Source organism: Stegostoma tigrinum, chromosome 20 (genome assembly GCF_030684315.1).
Source record: "Stegostoma tigrinum isolate sSteTig4 chromosome 20, sSteTig4.hap1, whole genome shotgun sequence".
Lineage (NCBI taxonomy): Eukaryota > Metazoa > Chordata > Chondrichthyes > Orectolobiformes > Stegostomatidae > Stegostoma > Stegostoma tigrinum.
This window is the reverse complement of record NC_081373.1, coordinates 35522580-35546664: the sequence shown is the minus strand read 5'-3', so window position 1 is coordinate 35546664 and position 24085 is coordinate 35522580. Positions and strand designations below refer to the sequence as shown.

The window sequence follows — 24085 nt, the reverse complement described above, 5'->3', positions numbered from 1 at the left end:
CGGCGTGGCATTACAAAAAGTAAATTGGCAACAGCTTTCCAATCAATAGTTCTATTAGTTTGAAAATATACCAAATTTTAATGGAAGTAGTTCCTCCTATGCACTGTGCTGCTGCATCTAGTAGGAGACACGCGATGAGAGTCTGTTAATGTCATCGTTTTAGAAGGGACTTTATCTTTGAATATTTATAATAGTGCTTTTTGAAAGTATATTACGTGGAAACATGAACGGTAACACTTACATTTATTATTGATACACGCAAGTCAATTTTGTTGTTTGCTACATTAGAATGTTCAATGATGCAAATTTGCAAGTAACATATGTAGTTGGAGAGTTTATAAGAAATCGGATTTAAATCCGCATTTTGCAGTTGGAGTACAACAGGCAACGCTCGCCAATTTCTAAACATGTTCTCTCTGGGTTGCAGTCAATCTCGACTCCATCAGTGAGTGTCTCACCCTAGGTACGACATCTGGATTCAACATATTCAATATGACATCAATGTCCCATCGCTTACAAAAAAAAATCAGAATTAATTAAAACGAAGTGCTTTTCATTAAAGCCGATTACAATACTTCAAATAATGCGATCGATCCTTGTCCGCACAATTTCCATCTCTGGTCCTTTTTTTTCCCTTTGAAACGGGGGTTTGAGGATTTGTGCAGTGCAGTGAAACATCCCGAAGCTGGGAAAGGAGACACAAAAAAAGTTGGGACTCCGGGAATGATTTTTGCCGAAGCTTGCGGTTGTATGCTTTTTGCAAAGTAGGTTTCACTCAGACCATCCGGTTCATGAAGATGGTTCAGGTAGACGCGCCAGCTTTACCAAGTTCTCAGGAAAGTCACTATATCGGGTTGGTTAGGAGATGTGTGCACCTTAAATGTTTGACTCATGGAGATATTTTCCAAGTGTTCTTTATATTTAGACGCGCGTAAAACAGGCTTGGAGAGTGTTTGAACCTCTTGTGTTTTGTTTTGTAGAAGGTACCAGATCAGAGAGCGGTGTCAAAGCACCTACTTTAGCCCCGAGACAGTGCCTAGGTACATTAGGGATCTTTGCACTTTTACTGTCAGACTGAAACTGCAGTTAGCACTGCGTGTCTTCAAATTTCAGCACCATAGCGCTTTGCGATCTATCCTTCGCTATGTCAACATCTAGTTTCTAGAAAGTGTTTAACCTGGCAAAGGGAAAAAGTCCCGAATGTAAGTCCTGGTTCCACGCGTTCCCAGACCATTGCGGTGCGCATATTCATCCTGCCGCCGCAGCAATGTTAACACGATGGAAGCGACAGCAAGTGCAAAAGAAACTTTGAGGCACGCAGTTAATTCGTGTCAATCTGCCAACAGAAAGTTGACGGTCTGGATATTATTTGATGAGTGCGCGCTGAAGAGATGAGAAGCCCTATTCACACGGCAGGTAATGTAAGGAAAACGTTTGGAAATGTGAATACGATACTATTAGTCCATGTAAAGGTTTCTTGGTTGGCGGGGTGGGGGTAGGGCGGTTAAATTGGGAGAAAGTTAGTCAAGGAATTTTGTTGTGGATCGGCGAGCTTCTTTCCGCAGTCTCGACGTTGGGTGAGTTATTGAAGGAGTTCAGTTTGATCCCAAAGCCGACTCTCTGGGCCTCCCGAGGCGGCGCTATTTGCCAAATATCGCACCTTACAGGTTGCACAGTGAATGTAAGGATTAATGCTTTCCGTTCAATCTCTGCGAGGCGTTGACTGGAGCAGATTTTCCTAAACAAAAAAAACACAAAACATGCTCAAACTAGCAGCTAACCAGGATTTTGAATGACCAAAATCAGAGAAATCTCACACATTCCGTAGCTATTTAATCCCGCCACATTTGTGAACTGAGTAATTTTCAGAAAAGTTCTGTCAAAACATCTATTTTTCAACCAAACTAAAGAAAGGAAAACATCTTCTAATCGACCACTTGCCATGTGGCCTTTCATATCCATTAATTTTTGGAACGACTACTCTTGTCTCATTTTTTAAAATAATCATAGGTTAGTTATTTGTTTATTTTGCCAAGTCGGAAAATAAATTGCGGTCAATTAAAAGTGCATGACCAGATTTGGAAACTCAGTAGATGATTAGTGTGATACGCAGTCCATGAGTGGAGTTTGCTACGCTTGCCTTCTCGTTATCACCTCACAGTGCATGTACCAGGCGAGCATAGATTCGAGCCCTTTGTGTAGTCTCTCACCGCAAGTTTTAGACGCGCCGGTCAATTTGTTGCTGTAATTTGAAAACAGCTTTGATTTATGCGCTAAATTGTCATGAGCGCGCGATGCTATTGTATAGTTTAAGCGCACCCTCTTTAAACCCCCCGAAAAAAAGTCAGAAAGGTATATTGTTTCTCTTAAATGGAACTTGTAAACACCAGCAATTAACTCAGTTCGTGAACATTCAGAAGGCAGCGATTTTGTTTTTGTTTGATTTTGTTCCGAAGGTCATCCAAAACCACTAGACTTCAGGTACACCGAACAAAGGCAGCCAACTGACCAGGCAACAGCAGCGTGTGTTAAAACGGGGCTGAGGGTTCAGATAGAAAAAAAAGGCAAAAACTGTAGATTTGGTGGAAAGCAGTGGCGATTGTGATTCTAGTGTGTGCTGCGGTATGATGGCGAGGACAGGACAGCTGGCGCAGGGGTCCCGGGGCTGGGCAAGGGCCATCTGACTGACTTTGGATTGACATCTGGGAGACCACTGGTGTGTGGCACGCGAATCGCTTGATGTCGCTATTTATATGCAAATTCTGTGTATCATTCAACCCTCACCGTAAATTTACAAAAGGAACACTTCACATAATAAGGAGGATCGTTACTTCGGGAGGTCTGTGACTGGACCATGCAAATCGGATTCAATCCCGCAAGCTTCTGTGGCTCTCTTCCTTTGTCCAACAGCGGTTACTAACTCACTGGCCCAAAAGTGAGAAAAAAAAACCCAGATCATTCCCAGTATTTCACAGTACAACTGCCACGACTTCCCAATATGATTTTAACCAGATAATTCAAACGATATTTGACAACAAACAGCGCATAAATCTGTCTGCCTCTCCGTACTGTTCTGCAACACACCTCCCCTCCTCGCAACCATTGGAGTGAATTACTGAAATATTGCAAGGGTTCACTTTCTTTGAAGCGACTTGTTCGTTCGACCACCTCCCTTCATTCATTCAGGGAGGTAGCTGTTTGCAACGAGGAGAGCCTGTTTTGGGGTTCAGGAGCTAATGTGGCTAACAGCGGTGCGGGGGTGTTATTAAAATTCTGTCCCCTCCGCACAAAGGGTGCCCAGAAAAAAAGGAAAATGCCTTTGAAAATGCAGTGAATTCATTTGTTTGAACGCTAAGTCAGTTCACATTGAAGCGATAAAGTTTGAGCCGCTTTTATGCAACCCTTCCCCTACAAGAAATGGCAGCAGTAAATTGTTGTGTCAATACGGAATCGTCACATTTTTTCTCGATTAAATTCGGGTTGTTACAAACAGTTTGTCAAAATGGTAAATTTGGGGCTGGATGATAAAGGCTGTATTTTCCACGCTATCGTCTGGAGCACTCGTAGACCAGACCAGATGAGAATAGAAAATGAGCGAAATATATTCAGCCCAAACCCTGTTGTGAGGAACAGCTGATTCCCCTATCCTGGCCAGATGGCTTCTGAACACAGATTTGCATTAATTTTCGCCTAATATCTTCAAAAAAAAATAGTGCTGCAGCTGCATTTTGTTGTCAAATACATTTTAAAACTCTTTGGCTGCAGAACGAATGTAGCCTCTGTGACGGTTTTGCGGAACTTTTCAGGTTATGTTTTACAGTCAACGGTATCAGCTTTAAAAGGATTTGGCTAAACCCTATAATTTGGTAATCAGATTTAAATCGCCTCGGCGCGTGTAATCTGCTATAAGAACACTGTAAGTGACTTGGAGCAAAACACGTTTCACAGATTTGAAGTGAAAACCCTCTTAAATATATAAATATATAAAAACGATTTAAATAAAAGTATCCCTTCAACTACTTAGTGCTAAAATGAACTATTTTGTTCACTTTGCTCCACTTGATAAATACTAACATATTTGTTACAGCGGTGCTTCGCCGAAACAAGTGATTTTCAAAATTAAAATGCGCTTGAACTGTTCACAGGTTTCAAATATTTCATTCTAAAAATAGCAACATGATTTACTTAACTGTAACTTATATTTAATTTTCGCTTCAAATACATACATTTGTTAATAATACAGATATCCCTTGTCTATATAAGGCTGCGACAAATCAGAATTTTTAAAAATTTATTATGCATTATGTTTCCTGCACATTTTGATTTTAAAATACAGTTTTAGGATTCTGTAGATCTATATGGCATCTTAATATGTGATGATTGCTTCTGAAGACTAATCTTATTACTTTCAATCGCCATAAAATATGATTTTATTATACTTACGTATTTAATTAGACGCCAGCAATGTAATGGATTTTGAAATCGGAATAGCAACAGCTTTGATAATTCACTTATCTGTCGCAATAGTCATTAACCCCCAACACCAGAAAATAGATTGCTCTAACACATCTCTTTCTCACCCTCAGCGGAGTATTGAAATTCGAGTGTTATGGTGTCCCTTGATAACAGAATTCGGACTTCGATTTTCACCGATTAATTAAAATATTAGCGTACGTACGGTGCCAATTGTCAAAAAAAAAAGATGGAAGGGCTAACACGAACGAAGAGAAAGAGCTGATCATTGAGTAAGTGACTATCCCAGATTCTCTCCCTCTTGCCTGAGCTTTTACCTTTAGTAAAAAAAAGCACAGGGCAGCCTCCGTCCCTAGGGTCTCCTCCTCTGGGCACCAGCTAATACCTCTGAAAGACTAGTTTTAGTCAACAAAAATCTAGTTAGAAATACATGTGGATCTTCAGGAATTCCTAGTGATCGCATGTGTTCAAAGCATCCAACTCCAGCTCTTCTGCTCGCTGCGTTAATGCACAGCCCGTGACCCATCCCTTATATTGTTTGCAATAAATGTACCTTATAATGTGGATATTGATTCAGTGGACGTTCTCAGATCTTTTAACCTTAACTGATAACACGACCTGATGGGTACAAGAAAGAACGCAGTTTAGTCATTGAACTCCAAGCTGTATAACGAAGGCATATTGTTTCACAAGGAGGCATCGATTTAAATAGATATTATATACGGCCCCCAATTCCGTGAAAGAAACAAAAACTGAATTGTGCTTCATTTTTCAGGTAGCCCCCTTCCATACTTTGAGTCCTCTTCTGACTTCCGTTTTACACTGACTGAACTCTCAAACCGTGTGAGGCCCGAGACCCGTGTCCCCCGCACTATTTTATAACTTTTCATTCAAACTTCAACCGCAAGTTTCTCGCTACACGTATTGATCTGAGCTGCTTCCTTCCCCCCTACAGTTTGTGTTTAAGATAACAACTTTGTTCCTTTAATTTCTGTTTGAAGACAAACAACTCGCGTGGATTGTATATGTTTTTACCTCCTAGAGGATTCATTATGTTAATAATAATCTCCGAATTTGATTTTATTGGTTGTCAATTTCACTACAAGAAGAAAGTATCTGTACGTAGACACGGAGAGAGAGTGTGAGGAAAAAGGAGGACAGCTCACCAACGCGCGCAGGTTGGAGCTGTCAATCGCAGACCTCGTCGCTGTGCGATTGGGTATGTTAATCAGAGCTCCATACATGGCCGCTATCTCCTCCCCTAAACGTCAGAATCTGTCAGCGCTGGTCCCGGGGGTTTAGAGTTTTGGCTCCCGGGAAAGGATCCATTCCTAGGGGAAAGAGGGCTGAGTTTGTATGTTTCCATCCATTCTGTGAGACGCTAAAGGCCCTAATCAACCTCTCCTGTGTCCAGGAACACCTCTATGGTAATCATTTTTCGTTTATTTGTCTTTTGGAGCAGGAGAACCTTGTCAGAAGTGGTCGATTCAGCAGTGTCCTAAGCAGAATACCTTTGATGCTGTAGCAGGATGACACCACACTGAGAGAACAACAAACAACATTTTTTTTACTCTTAAACCAAATTTCCCGCTAGTTGCACTTTTCTCCACAACGGATCACGATCCAACTAGCGCTGAACTACTCTTGCAATTGTTTATGTCGTGCCAATGCAGGACAGCTTGAAGAGGAAGCAAGTCTGAACTCGGCTTTTCTCTTACTGATCATAACGAGCAAAGTCATCTCTCATCTATTCCCCCCCCCCCCCTTCATTCGCCGTGGGAAAAAAAATCTGACATCTCCTAGATCCTAAACCCGAACAGGAGCTGGTTGTGCAGACAAAAAAAATTGTTTTAATGTTTGGAATTCAGGAAAATATACCAAGAGGTGGGACGACCATGAAAGAGGAACCGCTAGGAAGTGGGATGAATCCGGTCCGATCATGGATGCACACTGCTGGGGTAGTGGATGCTAACACGGCCGCCCAGAGGTATGTATAATCCAATACTACCTTCCATCTGATTTTTTTATGTTTCTCGCATCGACCCAAAATCACCAAATCCCCTCAATACTCTATCAATTACCCCCTCTCCCTGTGCTCCCCTTCACTTTTCCTTTCATTACATCATATTACTGCTAGCGACAAATCAAGAAATCTCTAGTCTCCCAAATGTGATTCCCATCTCCCATGTTTTTCATCAGCTCCCCTCTGTCTCCAGTGCAGCTTAATTCTCACCGATATACTGTTATTGTTTTCCCGCAGCGGCGTGGGTCTGGCGCGGGCACATTTTGAAAAGCAGCCGCCCTCAAACCTCAGAAAATCCAATTTTTTCCACTTCGTCCTGGCCCTTTACGACAGACAAGGGCAGCCCGTCGAGATCGAGAGGACAGCTTATGTAGACTTTGTGGAGAAAGAGAAAGTAAGTTGCTCACTGTAGAAATTATTTTCTCTTTAAGTGCACAATAACTAACGAGCATAACGGTACTCAAGAGGCGCCCAAACCACGTGTAGTTCTGCTTGTTCTAACAGATCTTGACCGTTGCGAAAAATAGCTGGCTATTTATCACATTGTGTGTAAATATTATTTTAATGCAAAAGCCTAAAAGCAAAATGTTTGCTATTGATTAGACTACATGAACTCGCATTCCAGATACTAAAATGGAATGCAGTTAATTATAAACAAAAATATTTAAAGTGACATGAGAAATGAACTATGGAGTACAATGAACGATATAATTACTCATTTATAATGGTTGATTTTAGGAGCCAAACAACGAGAAAACCAACAATGGAATACACTACAAACTTCAGCTACTGTACAGCAATGGTAGGTTGAATTGAATTGATCGAGAGCTGTACCGGTCGCTCTACTTTTATGTATTTTAGTGGAGCTTGAATACGTGTCATGTGGTGTAGATATTAATCACTGTTTATAGAACTTTGAAGTCTTACCTGGTTAGCATTTGTGTGTGAAAGTAAACGAAAAGGACGAGCAATTCAACGTCGTTTCTCCTGATTTATTGAGGCAAATTTGCTTTAGAAGTGAGCATGATGCTACTCCCATACCTTGAAGCAGGATCCTCGCTTCATCTTAAAATGTCGAATCTCATGCCCTGTCCTGTGTTGTTGCACGCTAATCTGTGGAGCAGTCGATTATGCTGTATTGAAGCAGGCGAACGCAGGCTGTGAGATAAATCCTTCAAATAACATTTCAGAGCAAAAAAAAATGAAAATAGTTCTGTGGGCTTGCTTTCCCCAGAATTGACAATTGACTCCAAATTGGAATACCCTGATCGAAGTGGTTAAGGGTACCTGTGACATGTGTAACGATACACTTTGAATAATGTGGAATACTTGTGGAAAACTCAAATATATTAAGTGTGGGACCACATTGGCCCGGTTAAAGACCAGCGCTCTACGCTCCACTGCACTGCAAATTACACAATCCGACTCAACATAAAATTTAAAATGAATGTCAAAAAATTCATGAATTTCTTGGGATACGGGTTATTTTTATTTCTCTGATGAATATTTGATTAATGTTTTATCGCCTATCAGCTTATTTTATTGCGTTCATTACAAGAATATCAGTTCCCATATTTTGTAAAATTAACAGTATCCTTTTACAAACCGGTATAGTATCCAAACTTATTTTTTTTTAATTTTAGAATGCCCTGGATGTTGATAAGTTTCATCCATTGATTACCCACGTTTCCTCTTTTAAGTACCGTTAAATTTGATACCACTTTATTTCTAGGGGTGCGGACAGAACAGGATCTCTATGTCAGGCTGATCGATTCAATGACCAAACAGGTGAGACAGTCACACATACAAAAAAAACTTTAATTTTTCCCCCGTTAGAAAGTTTGCAACCGTTGATCTCTAATCCCGAAGCTCAGTATTGTGTACAGTTTTACGTGTTGCTTGGAAAGCAACACTTCTGCAAGTTGAAGTATTCCAAATGAATCGTCTGATTTAAAAATGAAACATTTTTTGTGTGTGTTTAGACAAGTTTGACTAAACGCGTATGTTTGGGAATTCCTAGCGTTTGGTTCGCGTTTTGTGAAGTGAGGCGTGATTGGATTTTTGTTTTGGTCGGGCAGTTGGCTTCTCCATTTGTCTGCGGAGTTGAATGCGTTCAGGTGAAAAGTCAACGTGTCCTTTCTAGTTCCAATTCACCTCTCAGCCCAGACTCCATAATTCAGCTCCACTTTTGTTCCTGCCCAGAAGCTGCAGCTTTGTGAGGGTGCGCCAGGGGTCATGAAACAGTCCACTCCCTGAGATCAGCAGCATTTCTTTATCAAATGTCTGTCATACCTTGTAAATAACATAATTACAGGCAGTTGCTTATTAAATTATTTAGCCTGTCTTCTGCAACTTCAAAGATGATAAGTGCGGTTGACCGAAAGTGCTGCACAGTAATTAGACAACCGGAGTCGGCACGTTTACACTTCTATCTGAAAGTCGTCAAATATTTCACCAGCTCCACGATACTTTTTTTTAACATTACATTGTCATTTTATTGTCACAAAGTAATTGTGAATGAAACAAATAAAGAGCATCACTGAAACAATTGCCCGAATAGCTGGGTCTCTCCCACCCGGAGCAAACCGTTATTTTCTCTTGATCTTGATTCACTTTTTGGTCAAGTGACTTTGGTTGATAATACACTCGATATGTGCTATTCGGTCATCTCGTGAAATCAGATTGCTTCCTCCTGATACAAATGTACAAAAGATCGCTGTGGACATGCAGTGATATTGTTGATTTTTATTTTAAAAGAGCCACTTTTTCAAAGCACGGTTTCCTCTTATTTTTGCATACACACAAACTCTCAGATGATGCACCAATGATTGTTTTTTTGGAATTAAAGATTTAAATCTGACAAGCGAATGACAGCCAGCGCGAAACCCCAGTGTTGTTTACCCTTTGCAACAGTTATTTCAATAGGTCAGAAAATCCCCTTAACGTTCTTCAGACCTCTGCAAATTGACAATGTGGTTTTATTCCCATTGTATCTAACAACTTGTTTATCGGGGTGGACGTGGCCCAATTTAAAGTGGTGGACACACATTGCTTGCGAATAGTTTGGTACGAAGGACTGCTGGGTTATTTTGAACGATAACTGCTGTTTAGCCACACATCTTCCTATTTTAATATCGCAAATGAGGCTTCTCAAAAGCGCTGATCTCCTCAGTTGATTGATGGGAAATAGCCCTGCAACTGATCAAAGAGCCGTAGGCGCAGAACAACTCGTATTTATTGATTCAGTTTTTTTTTGCAGAAGAGGAGGAACATTGCAAACCAGTAGGTGAATGGAAAGATGCTTTGAGAAGGGACACCTTGACCTCCCCAAGTTTAATGGCGTTCTATTTCAGGGACAATAAACAAGGAGGGTGTGTGTGTGTGAGTGTGTGTGAAAATATATCAGAGCCGAGCGTCAGTTACAATGCGGGCAAAGTGAATCTCGTTAGTTGAATAATAAGAGAGCACACAGCTTTGAGCTGGGATCCGATGCGCTCAGTTGAGTTGTAAAAAAGCTCGGCGCGTTTGTGCGCACTGCTCGTTGGAGGCGAGTCGCTGAAAGGCTAGTGAGGAGAGGGCGAACACACCTAGAGCTCCAACCATCTGGCTGCTGTTAGAGCGAATGCTCAATAATTACTCAACCGTACTCCCAGACTGTCTTTTTAGAAAAAAAATCATTGTGTGTAATTGAAAAATAAACACCAGATTCGCTCCACGAGTTAAGTCGCAAAAACTCTCCGCAGCTTTTGGTTTTGAGAGGAGGAAATGCAAAGCGACGACGCCACGGTCTGCGTTGCTTCACAACTTGTTCTGTTGCCACCAAATTAATGCTATTAACATCCCCCTCTCCAAGAACTGAGTCGAGGCAAATGTGATGGGATTTACCAATTAGCGTTTTTAGTCGAGGTGACACCCAACTGAATCCTTGTCCCCCACTCATAAAATATACACTCAGAATTGAACGTGACATGTAATTAAACCTTGGGAATGACAGCCATTCCTCGCCTTTCTTTAAGAGTAAGCTGTACCCGATATTAATGTGAACGAGGGATTCAGAACGACTGGGCGCCGAAGATTCCAGTAACGGCCCTCCTCCAATTCATCTGTCCTTAAAAATAAGAAGTTTGTTTGTTTAAATGAATAACAGGAAAAGTGTCATTGACAATGTTCTGAAAAACGTGTTCACTTTCTTTTTTGAGATGACCAATGTTTCTGCGGCATTTAAACCATAGATGATGCGACCTAGGCAACTTTTCATTGTTATTTGGCTGATCGTTGTTTCTTTTGATAATTGCTTTAGCCGATAGTATACGAAGGGCAAGACAAAAACCCCGAAATGTGCAGAGTCCTACTTACGCACGAAATTATGTGCAGGTAAGTTCCCTATATGGCGAGTGGTTTTTTTTGTCAATATGAAAAGTTACACACAATTTATTCTCTATTGATCACATAGGCCTGATATGAAACTGTTTGCGGTAACTGTGCAGACGTGCAATAACTGTAAATATCATAGGGAAATTATAAGTATTTCTTTGTAAACCAACGATTACAAATGTCTTTTACTGAGTACTAAGGAAAGCAACATTTCTCGATCTATACAAACGAAAATAGGTACTACATCTCAAGAATAAAACAAGTGCAAGTTATGTGATAGTAACTATAAAATGCCTCCTTATCAGAATTTGAACTCTTGGTTCTTACTTATATCTTGAGCACTGGGAAAGTTAAATCTAAGTTGCTGATTACTTCACCTGAATAATATATTATCCCCACAACTTTTACTTCACTCAAATAAGAGATCAACTATAATAGATCATATTTAGTTGATTCATTTTTCACTGATGATGTAGGAGTCAAAGATCCTTGTCATTTTACTACCATTTTCTTCACTGCATTGAGCCACAGATAAACCATAATCTGTTATTGATAAAAAAAACTCTGTACTTATTGAGCTCATGTATGTGAGAATTGATTTTGATACTGTCAGTTAACCTTTTCTCTAGTGCAGTGAGGCATTGTTCATACTGTTGTTAGATAGTATGCTCATCACCAGGATTTGTGTCAGAAGAGCAATTTCCCACCTGTTTTTCTAACTACCATAAGAGTTTCACCCTACAAGGGAAATAAAAATGCATCATTGATCTTGTATGTATTGAATGTGAAATATAGTTGCTTGTTAGAACAGAGCTGATCAGGAAGTGCAGCCAGGATTTCAGGCTACAGTAGCAGGTATCATACTCTAAGGGGCATACTATTCCAAGCTATTATGCTTATTGCTTAATGTCATTTTACTTAAAACGTACTGTAACAGTGCTAATATACAAAAGCATAGTTTTCCCCACACAAGGTAATAAATATAAATTACAACCAATAAAGTGAAATTTCTTTATTATCCACCACTGCATGTATTGCAATTAACATAGAAGAGAGGACAGATGTGATTTAAGCTGTAAGTGGAAGACTGTAGACTTTCTTTAATCACTTTAGCTGTCAGATTTAAAAGGCTTTATATACTTTGCCTACCATATGGTGTTAATTTAGCCAATTTAGACATGTAACCATTATACAACTATGATTTTTAAAGATATAATCATGTATTATATTTGCCATATTCTAATTTCAATTACATTTCTGAAACATATATTCAGTAGTTTATTCTAAATCACAAAAGGGGGCACAGTCGATTGTGGTTCCAATTACTAAATGCCCCACAGAAATATTGGTTGAAGGTGGCATCTTGCATCTTCTCCAGAAATAACAGCTTGACAATTAGAGGTAAACAAAAGCAGAAGCTGTGAAAACTTATTCCCAAACCTCCTGGCTCTTTCTTTTCCGAGATCAGTGCAAAGAGAGACACCATAACATGTTGTTTTCCAATCTTTTTAACATTGCTGTTATGCCATTGCTTGTTCGCTGGCCATGAAAATGTTGAGGTTGACAGCTGTGGGGAGGGAGTTAGCAGGGTGTGAGTGGGGGCAAAGTAAGTATTGCATTATTTGAAAAAAATTACATTTGACTCTTTTATCATTTATAGCCGGTGTTGTGACAAAAAAAGTTGTGGCAACAGAAATGAAACTCCCTCAGACCCCGTCATTATTGACAGGTATGGAAGTACTTTTATTCTTTGATGCCCACTACCCTCATGTTTTGCATTCAGCTAATTCAGCAATGTTCCATTTGTTGTCCTTTTGCGTTATCATGCACAGGTGGGTTGACTTGGAAACCTGGTGGCTCACTCTGTGGGGATTCAGTAATTGCTTGTGAGTTGTCAAGGGAAGCAGTTTCATCTGCCACCATGCTCACTGTGAAGAGTATTTTATGCCTAGAGAGCTTTTGGCTTTAAATGCAGATATGTGCTCTAATTTGTTTTTGAGTAACTTAGTATTTTATGTTACTTTTAGTTGTCATTGGTTTAATATTTAGCAATGCATCATTCTCTTTCATTTAAAAGAAATATGTGTTGCTGATTGTAAAGTACAAGTATGATAATTTGCTTTTAAACTTACATTTTTGTGCATTTTGAATGATGGTAGACTTTTAGCTCCTTTCATTTACTGAGGTTTCCTCTGATCATGAACTTTGGTTTCAGTGTCTGAAAATTAAACCAGGAAAAGACTCAAAGTTAAGCCTGACGAAATATGCACCACCAGTAGAGAGCAATGCCAATGTTTGATTAGCTGGAATAGCTGTTTGCTTAGTGGAGAATGTTAGCTATCTGACAGAGGGGACATCTTTCTTATTAGTAATCAAATAGGGCAGACCAGTTGTTGCCATCACTCTGGGATATTGTCAGGCAATTGAAGGCAGGTTCAACAGTTTGAGGAACTTGGTGTTGAAAAATCAATACAACTATATTTGTCTTTAGAGTTTCTGCCCTTATGGACTCAAAGTAGAATTTCTAAATAAAGGGTACAATTATAGTACTAGTTACATTTTCTAATTTGTTAAGTGAATATTGAAAATAAAGGCACTGCATATTTTTTCTTAATATTCTTCACTAATATCAGCATTTTCCATTGTGTTTGTCTGACTCAAAGTTATAAAAGTGATTTTGCATTTTATGACTTGGTCTATTATGATGTTTCATTACAGTAACTATTGGGCATATGTACTGAGCAGATATTATGATGTAATTTAAAGACGCATTAATATCACACATTTATTGTGTTATCAATAGTGATGGGATTATAACTTGTAGTATGATTTATGTGAAAAAACAGGTCTATTACAGTGAAAGGTAAAATAAAAATGCTAATATGTTGAATTTCAATTTATACAATAAATAAATCATAATAACAACCTATTTTGGTTTGGAAGCATTTCCAGGAATTCTGCAGCAACATAATTAGAACATTTTATTCCAAAATATTTGAAAACAAATAATTGCAAAATTTATAAACATTCAGTAGAAAAATATGCATTATTACTGAACCTGTTTTTTACAACTTCTTACAGTTCTTTATAGAACAATTGTATTTTGTTGGCTAAGAACATTGTAGCAAAATGTATTAGTGAGTTTTAAGAATAACTGTTGTGTAGTTTACAGTAATAACTGGTGAAAATGCCAAAAGCTAAATTATTTATGAGAAATCTGCTGCTTGTTTCTAAATTTACTTGAAGTATACAAAAAAGTTGCAAATGTAGGAATTCTAATGAGCTTAAATTACACCATATACCAAGTGCTGGGGTTAGATTGGGAAACTGTAGCCAGTACTGTAATACCCCTGTAATATACAAATCTAGTCAGAAAGAAAGGTAGAAAGTTTATAATCTTGACAAGTATAGAAAAAGTGTATCAGGGAAAGCAAAGACATATAGATCCATATAGGGACCATGTTGGTGCCTAAGCATTGCACACATTAAAACAAAGTTTAAGTGAGAACCGAGATTTGCAGAGTTTTTTTTCTCTATGTTGTTGTATGCCTTAGAGTCCCCTGATGAGCAATCTCATCACTTGGCTAGTTGGTTCTAAAAGGAATCACAGGGAGCACGCTCTACCAGTTCCTTTTTGCCTTCGGACACATTTAGCAGGTTCTGAACAGATAAGGCATATTTGTCCTCAGGATATGAACCAATAATTCAATCTTGAATTGAGATCTATGACCACACATTTGTTCCAGCTCAAGTTCGAGCAGTGTTCTGTAAATCAAAGCCATTGTCCATCGTTAGGAGAAAAAAAGCTTACTGCAAATAAACTATTTAAAGGAAAGTCTTCTGACCAAAATGTATTCACTGCAGGGTGGGTGGTGGTGTCAGATGGTGGAGAGGGGTATTGGGGGATATTGGTGGGACGGTGGTGAAATGGGTGGAGAAAGAATACATTTGCTTTGTTGTTCTGCTGAGCAGGATGAGGATATAATTTTCATAGTAAAATAATGTTTTCAGGGAAAACAAAAAGCAGATGTTCTTTATTCTGACCTTCATTTGTCTATATCTCATGAATCTAAAGAGATAAATCCTGTTTCACCCATACATTTTGATGGCCTTAAATGATTACAGGATGCTGCAAAAAATGTTTAAATTAGAACCATAATCTAGGCTAAAATAATTTTTCCATGCTAGCATAGTGTATTTTATTGCTAACTGTGGAAATTCCTGGAAAGGTACATCCTCCTGCCTTTTCCTTCCCCGTGTGGGTTCAATGTAGATGGATGCAATGTCCAACTGTTGAAAATTGAAAAGACTGATTGTTGAGGAAGACAAGAGGAGGCAGGATTATATTACAATCACAACACAGCACAGCAACGTGCTAGTGAGAGCTGTGGTAGCTGTGCTGGGATACATTAAATGGGTTCACGATACATTACGGATAGCACACACAACAGAATGTTCCCAGTGGCACCCGTGCAGTCAAATAGCAAGTTGGCATCTTTACTTGTAGTAACTGGCATCCCCTGTAGAGCTGGCATTTCTGTACAGTTCAGGAGACTTATCATTCCAAGTGTGTCCTATTTTCCTGTACAGCAGCCAGACATCTGTTTATCCCATTTTCTCTCTCTTGGAGCGATTGGAATGGCTTTAGTTTAGTGAAAAGTTTAGTCAGGTTTAACAGCTGTTACTGAATTTCAAGCCTGCTGGTTTCTAAAATATTTTCATTGACCTTTGAATTTATGTGGAAAACATTATGTTTTTTAATGCTTCTGAGACAATATAAATTTGTGATGTTTAAATCATTTTGAATTTGTTACTATCATTTAACATGTATTTGTTGAGAAAGTTTTTTTAAATAATGATTGTTTTATGGAGACTGTTATAAATAGTGTAGAATGCAAAGTTCTGATTTATTTATGGCTATAATTTAAGGGTTTTGTTTAGTTTTTAAATGATAGTAGTATAGTAGTGGAAGAATGATTTCAGTTTTCTTAGTCAACATTGCTTCCTTTCACTTCCTGTCACAAAGGTCAAAGAAAGCTGACCTTTGCTGGCAGCTTCAGTTGTTGAATAATTCATGTGATTGACTTTTTGTCAGTGCACACAGTTGTGCTCTGGGACATTTTATTCATTTACCTCATTTAAAGCGCCTTTCTGCACCTGTTCAACTATTAATATCATGTAATTTGTGCCTAATGCCGATTTTGCTTAACATTCATTATATTTCTTATTAGCTATATTTCCAAACGATTATGTATGATTATTACTAGACCCTAGGAACAGTGATGGGCTATTCCCCAGACCTTTACATCTTCTTGTCAGGCTGTTTTCGGAAGCAGTGAGAATAAACATTTGACCAATCCCAGTGTTTTTGTTCCTAGTCCATATCCAACCATCAGTTAAAACATTTTCCCTTATGGCTTTGGAAAAGCATGATTAAACCCTACTCTGTTGAAGCTGTACAAATGCCAGCATTTATAAGGTCAACGGTTTTGTTAAAAATGCAATGTAAATTAGATTCTCTGGAAAAGGATATTAAACAAAATTTAATTCATTGTCTTCTTGAATGCCATTTATGTTTTGGCTGAGCCTGGGACTGACAAGCAGGATTTTAAAATTTTAATAATTTTAGATTAAACATTGTTTTGTTATCTAGCACTTAGTATGCTACAGTGTTTGGACAATTAATGCAAAGCTGTGATTGTTGGTGGTTTCCACTGTATGTTTAGAGATTATATGGAAACCTTCTTTGAATGGCATGTTGTCACTACATCTGCATAATGCAATTAGAGCAGTACAGTTTAGTGTTAAGTTTTCCCCCTCACTTTCTCGTTTACATTAGCATATCAACTTTATAACATAGGGCAGATATTTTCTCAGCTTTTTGTTGTGCTTTGATTTCACTTTCCAAGGTGTAACTTGTACCAAATAAACAGTAAGTCATCCGCGTAAACTGTTGTTTCTGGGCTTCCACTGGTATTTCTGCACAGATTTCAAGGCTGCAGTATATTTCTGATTAATGAGCTTGGCAGTAGAAAATACATTTCAGGTCAGGAGAAACTACAAGTGCAGTCTCCATACAAGTACACAGGTGTGAACATTTCTGCATTATTTATGACCATCTCACATATTTTGTGCTGTAGAGGGGAAGAAAACAAAAAAAAAGTTGAGAAATGCTGTGCTCATTCAGTCTCCATAACTAAATATATCATAGTGGCCAAAGATGATGATGGAACGTCAGGAAACGGGAACAGTGTTCTGCTGGGGTAGGGAGGTGGGAGAGAGAGGGGGAGAGGATGGGTTTTCTAGGAGTGGCAGGGAAAGTTGTGTGAAGGGGAGGAAGCTGAAAAGTAAGACGAGACTGTAAAATTTGAGAGAAAGGGGGCTGCTTAAGTACATATAGATAGCGAGAGGCAGATAAGTGGGAGAGAATGGGAGAATTGCAGGAAGGGAAGGGGAGACAAGCCAAGCTGTCAGAAATTATATAAAGCAAAGTAACCTGATAGAAACCATTCCATTCTTCTCTAGTTGTCTTATCAGGTGAAAGTGAGAGGTACTGCCACTGCTTGTAATTTTGTTTGGATGTCTTTGATAAATTGCATTAGTTTATGGAAAATTCTACCAAAATCAGAATACTGTTATTTCATGTTAAAGAAATGGGTGATTTTATCAGCAAAGGACCAAGATTTCTTTCTATACCCTGAAGAGAAAATAAACCAATGAAGTGGAAATAGAGCTGTTTGAACAAAGTATTAGTAACAAAGTTTATGAAAGTCTGAATCTGTGATTCAAGATGTTTGGTTTTTAGCCAAAAATGATGTAATAGTATATTCATTTCCTTCCACAAATCTTTAATCACTTATAAGAATACAGGGATTGGCATGGAGGGGGAGGGGTGTATATTGTGACTTACAGATGGAAATTCCGAGCTTAACTGAAGGGGTTTCCACTGCAGAAGCCAGAAGATGATTGACAGACAGGACTACAGGAAGTGAAGTCTCAGGGAGCTTAACCTGTACTTGGCAGAGCTTCCACAGATTACACTGAAGAGAAAATGAAAAGCACTTGTTTCAGTGGAATTGTGGAACTACCAGTCAACAAATAATGGATGGGGATTTGAACAGAAAACAGTCTTTAAAAAATAACTATTTATGTATTGTCCAAACTGTGTCAGGAAACTATAATTCAGAAAAGTATATATTTTTAAAATTTATTTGGTGAGCTGTCTGTATCTGAAGCTACTTTTATGCAAGTTGAGTTATAATCAACATTCACAGATATCACCAAACCCAAAGTGCATCTTCTTATGGAATTTTGAGTGTCATTGCCAAATTCAGCTAGGTCAAAGAAAAAAAAGTTCAGTAAATAACTGAGTTTAATATAACAGAATTTGTTTTAATGAGGTTTGATGATAAATTACTGTAAATGTAAACTAACTAAAATCGACTGTTATCTTTCATGTATAATGGTATATAACGTAATGCTTAACAGCTGGTTAGTTTGCTTGAGACTATGTTGTGTTTCTCAAACAGTAACTTCATTTGGGAAATGAGTTGAACATATGTGCAAAGGAAGGGCCTTACATTTGTGTTGTTGTAAGACATGTAGCATGGGCCCAGCTAACGGAAGAAGCTGGCTCCAGCTTGTCGCTAGTGAAAGACGAAACACGGTTACACATCTGGTGAGAAAGAGCAGTTCATTTGCCGAGACAGCTCTCCCTGCTGTAGCTGAAAGAGGCTATTTTGATAGAAACAAAGCACTGGGGGCTGGGGTGTCAGTTACTACAACTGGACTGACTGAAAAGTCTCAGGGTTCAATAATAAAGACAAACTAAAATTATAGCATGCAGAGTTAAACCCCAAAACACTGCTTACACAGACACTTTTATTTAACAAATCTAATCCCCTCCTCACGCAAGTTTACTTGAAAAGTGGCACAAGTTTTGAAGTGAAATCAATCAGCTGCTAAAAAAAAGTTATTGAAAGTAAAATCTCTGGACTCGGACTTGGTTCATCTGACTGTGACATATGTGCAGTAAAAGAACTTTATTCGATTGTGTATACAAGACAAACACTCCCCCTTTTTAGTCTTGAATGCACTGCTGGTGCTTTGCACATTCACCCTAGCCACGCTCACAGGACTTGTGACCGCACAGAAGGCTCAATTTAAGCAGGCGACAAAAGGCCCTAACAGTTGGAGTAGGGCTATTAATGCACAATGGGCAGACGCGGGTGCCCATTCTTTGTGAATAACAACCAGTAAAATTGAATTGGTTTTGGTATTGTGTGGATTGTAAGGAATGCACTTTGCCAACCCAAATTTGATTAGGATTTCCTCTACAAGTTTGTGTAGCCCTTCTGTGGTGCGTATGCCTCAGCCGGGTAGCTATTTACTTTCATCCAAATTACATTATCCATTTGTTCTCAAAAGGAACTATAACCGTTATTTTTATCCATCTGGAATGGGGTAAGTAATAGTGAAGAAAAGGGACAGACTTTTAAAAAGGAAAGAATGATATATAGTTTCAGCAAACTGTTTCTTTAAAAGTTAGAAGTTTTAATTAATTTCAGTAAAATTTATATATGTGTAAATTAGTTCCTGGACTTTAGAGCAAGAAAGATTCTATCTTCAGGCAAAACTAACTATGTAGTTTTGAAGAATGTGCCATATTTACATAATGTAAATCATTATAAAATATAAGAAATCAATTTACTCATTGGATTTAAATTAGCTTATGGTTATTTTAATTTTTCCTCTGGAATTTATTATAAAACAAGACAATATATCTCCTTATGCCATGTTGACACTAACATTTTAGTGCAGAGAAACTCGTTTTCTAACAAGCCTTTCAGCGATTGTAGTAACATTACAATCAAGTGCACTATGATTTTACATTTTTGCACATATAAATAGAATACAGGAAAACACACAACTTGTTTTTATAAGGTATGTTATTTTGCAGAGAGCCCAAATGTTTGGTGATACAGGGTTTGTTTGTCCATGTTAGGGATTTTGTTTTCTCTTTTCTATCTAGGCTTTATGAATGACAAATTTCTGGGTAATAGTCAGTAAGCTTATTAGTTTATGCATGGAAGCTATGTACTGGCGACATAGATCTATTATGGAAAAATCCTAAGAATGGATTCTGCGGGAATTAAAAGTATTGTCTTTCACAGGTTAGTTTCTGTAATTGGGACATATTATGTTGGCTATGGAAGATTGCAGCCTTAAACTGAAACAGCAGTGCTGTTTCAAATTGCTTTTTTTTGTGATTTGCGCTTCTACCAAACATCCTTTTAAATGCATGACCATTATGATGCTTTCCATAAAACTTGCACATTTCAAACTACCGTCCTGAAACATTTGTTGCACATTTCTTAACAGTTGAGCAGCAAAATTGTCTCTGAGTACAATTTTTCGAATTTGAAGAATAAAAGACTAGCTTTCCTTCATTATAGGAATGATCATCAATACCAGACACACACACACTTTGTTGAAAAAATACAATGTGCCTTCTTCTTAATAGTACTGAAACAATTAGCTCCAAGATGAAGTGCAACATTTGTTTTCAATGCATTATATGAGAAGAAAAGCATTAAGTGGATCCAGTGGGTCTGATGATACATGCAGTTCAAACATGAGGAGTAATACAAGCCTTTCCGCAGATTCACACCCTTAGCATTTGTTTCAAGTTAGAAGAAGTTTGTAAATCAGATCAATATGTGTGGATTCTGTAGTCCCTTAGTGGGATCTCTTATGTCAATTCTTCCTCAATATTTGCTTATTAGAAGTGGTGCCAAGGTGTGCTTCCCACATCCATTTCCATTTTCAGAACACATAGCAATTTGTATTGTGACACTGGAAAGATTGGGTAAGGAAATAATCTGTGGATAGGATTGGACATGCTACTGGGTCCTGCTGTTTGAGGTCATAGGACACTGACCTATGTGGTGGACAGAATGCATCTGTTACCTCCATGTTCGGTGCAGTGGTCCTTAGCCTAGAGAAGCCCCAGGGATGGTAGGATGAATTAAGCAAAAAGCTTTTTAAATAAAAACAATATACATCATTTATTAAATTAGATATTCTACATCTACTTTAAAAAAAATTCATGTGAAATACTGAGGAAATGAGCTCTGTAAGTTAAACACAGTACTGTTGTAGATCTGAAGGCTTTTATCATTAAAGTATTCAAAATTAACCTGAAATAACTGTTGAATCATATGCAGTTCAGATATTAGCCAAGTACCATTTTCAAGATAATTTTTCATCTTTCATATGGAGCATCAAAGTAAGCTACCACTCATTTTGCCTGAGAATTCATTATAATTGCTTCTACCACTTTTAGGTTCCAGAAGCTACATGTTTCTTCTGTGAAATAAGCGGTATTTCAAAACATACTTTATTCTCGTTCATTAAGAGCAGAAGTAGCTAATTTGCAGCGACTTTGTGCTATGATGTGATAGTAATTAATCGTATGTGTTTCAGGTCAGCCTGTAACCAGAATAGAATTGTCCAATTGATAATAATTGTACCAGTGATGTGTGTGAAAAATGTTGAGATGTACAGTCTCATTATGGAAACGTGTGCCTTTGAACTTTGTGTCTTAAATTAGTTTATGTTGAACATAGTCATTTGTTACATCTTGAAGTCCAAAAAGACCATGTAAAATATACCATTGTTCATTATAAATTAAAAACCTGTTGGCTACGTTCATTGCTTTATTATCTCCACAGACTAGTCTGCTGGAGGGTTATGACACATTATCCACAGTTAGATGTGGTGTTAGCTAGGCTGCACAGTGGAACCCTGTGCCAGTAGAGTAAAAAATGTGTGTCAGCACCATCAATTGAATGTAAAAGCTCTCCATAGCGAGAATTTGTCTTTACTGTTTCTTACCTGTCGCAATGGAATTTACTGGTCAAGTCGAGGACAAAGGCTTGTTTAGGTGAAAATAATGATCATGAATAGAGTCATAGTGGAAGGGGAAGGAAAATGGTGACAGTACTTGCTATCAAGACCTGCAATTCCAAGAAAATATGAGTGTTCTGATCCAGGGAACCAGTAATTATCTTTTTGTGAAGAATGTACAATGGTGCTAGGATGATGAATTGATCACAGATTGGAAGCGTGGTTTAACTGTCATGTTACAGAGATAAGAGGGTGCTCAGGGATTGCTCATTCTTTCTGCTAGTTCACAGCCAGCCAGTTTATTAGCACAAATCCCAAATGTTTAGTAAACTCATTAGGTTCCATCTAATGCTAATTTATCATCATAGATAGAAACATAGCAGTTGAGGCCAGAGGACTGTACAGAAACCTCACGATTTACAGAGCTTTCTGATCAATCACACTCCTCCTGCTGGTCGTTTCTCTTTAAGAGCTTTAAACTGTACAGAATGATACATAGGATTAAGCTGCAGCAATCATTTTAGATACCCAGGAGTTATCTCTCAGAAGATGGTTATCAGAAAGATTTGGAAAATATAAACTTTAGCCAGGTGTGGTCCAGTTATCTTCACAGACGGTAAAGTCATTGAGCATTTTTTGCTGGAACCTGCTCTGTGTAGAAATGCATTTTATTGTGCAAATGTCAATTGGAATATATTTTAAACTTTATATGGTGGTATTGTCTATGGAAAAATATCAGGCTTTTAAAAGACCAATGTTCTTGGCATTTTCCTAAATATTCAATAGTATTTTGGAGAGGATAATAACCTTTTCTGATCTTCAGCAACAGCTGCAAAGATAATGAAATTCTTATGATATTTCACCAGGTAAAATGTGAATTGCAGAAGAAAAGCTATTGAATTTTTATGGATCTTAATCATATAAAATGAGATTCATGGGGCATACATATAATCGCGCTCTTTAGATTGTTCTTCTCTTTCGGGCTGCAGTTCCACAGAATTTTCACTGCGTGGTGTTAGGTGTATCTTTGCGGTAAATCTCACTGTAGCTTCCAAAAAACAAACTCTCAAAAACCCTAGAATCGGATTTGACTAACAGTGATAATGAAATATGGCAGAAATTTCCTTGTGCTAGTTCAGTGGCAGGAAAGGTCCTGAACGGTCTATATTAATTCATCTGACTTATGTTCACATGTCCTGATTCACTTTATGATTAAAAACTGCTGCAGGTTTCCTTGCCAATTGAAATCAGATCTCGTCTGCAGCACAGTTGTATTGATCCCTATTTAACATCAAGGCTCAGAATTGATTGGTATTGATTAACAATAAAAACACTCTGGTGCTTGTCCAGCAGTAAGTCCAATATTTAGAATGAAAGAGTACTGTGTTCTATTGTGTATTGAGTGGGATAAAGCAGAAATAGTGGTAAATGTTAAAGAAAAAGCAGTAACTCTTTGATACAGCAGAAACAGGTCAGTTGTTTTCTGTATGGATTAAAACAGTTATCATTTAGCTGTCCTGCTTTTTAGCATTTTTCATATAATTTAGTGCCACTTATGAGGACTATTAGGTTGAAGTTATTTTTGCTTTTGCTTGTCATTCTTAGGTATTAGGTAAAGCGTCTGCTCCCAGGCCTTCACCAGTGCTGCTTTGTGACAGGTTCTTAGAAGGTGCATTCAATATGACCTCAGCAGCTGACCCATTCACTTTTAATGAAGAAAAGACCCACCCTCCATTTGACATTTTTTTGAGAGAATTGCAGGAAATATATATAATGATTCTCATGCTATGATAGTAGACAATTCAAACAATTAAAGGTTAAGCAGCAGAATCCATTACATATTAGCTTAGAAAACTAATTGAGTAGAACAAAAATGCACAAGAAATATTTAGACCTATGATAATTTAGCATTCCCACACAACAAATGCCTGTGTTGATTGATTCTCCTTTGCCAGCCCTTCCTGGTTACTTTTGGCAACCATCTGGAGCTCAACTACTGTTTGTAAGTATTGGAAGAGGCTGAAAACATCTGATAGAGATTATCTAATGTTTAACATCCAGAAGTTTACAGTTATATAATGATCAAACCTCTCCCCCACAAACTCCCTTGGGATGTCAATTGTGTGAAGATGCTTTTAAAATGTAATGCCTACTAATTGAGACTTTTCAAGTTGTACTGTATATGCAGACTGTTACTAATTTTATTTGGTATAGGGCAAGCCCAATTTGCTTCTTGTAATGCTGATTGAGAAATCATTTCAACAAGGCTATTCCCCCAGAAGTACTTGCTGTTTGTCTGTCGAAAGC

General features: G+C 38.1%; 1 protein-coding gene and 1 long non-coding RNA gene across 7 annotated transcripts in view; one reads left to right on the top strand and one right to left on the bottom strand.

Moving 5' to 3' along the window:
• Positions 1-226: 226 nt before the first annotated feature.
• On the bottom strand, positions 227-5615 carry LOC125461728 (uncharacterized). Of its 2 annotated transcripts, XR_009446974.1 has the most exons (3): positions 5509-5615; positions 5027-5091; positions 227-1738 (listed from the first exon to the last, which is right to left on the bottom strand). It is a non-coding gene; the product is annotated as an uncharacterized LOC125461728 (long non-coding RNA). The 2 variants fall into 2 exon arrangements; XR_007249540.2 differs by lacking the exons at positions 5027-5091; positions 5509-5615 and adding an exon at positions 4444-4779.
• A 170-nt stretch (positions 5616-5785) lies between these two features.
• ebf3a (EBF transcription factor 3a) overlaps positions 5786-24085 on the top strand; it is a 142926-nt gene continuing 124626 nt past the window's right edge. For 4 of the 5 annotated variants that reach the window (XM_048550812.2, XM_048550813.2, XM_048550811.2 and 1 more), the window contains exons 1-6: positions 5786-6460; positions 6734-6890; positions 7235-7298; positions 8229-8284; positions 10797-10870; positions 12531-12599. In XM_048550812.2, coding sequence (XP_048406769.1) covers positions 6327-6460; positions 6734-6890; positions 7235-7298; positions 8229-8284; positions 10797-10870; positions 12531-12599 — 554 coding nt within the window. In that variant the 5' untranslated portion in view covers positions 5786-6326. The remainder of the gene's footprint in view (positions 6461-6733; positions 6891-7234; positions 7299-8228; positions 8285-10796; positions 10871-12530; positions 12600-24085) is intronic. The other variant, XM_048550810.2, reaches the window with a different exon arrangement.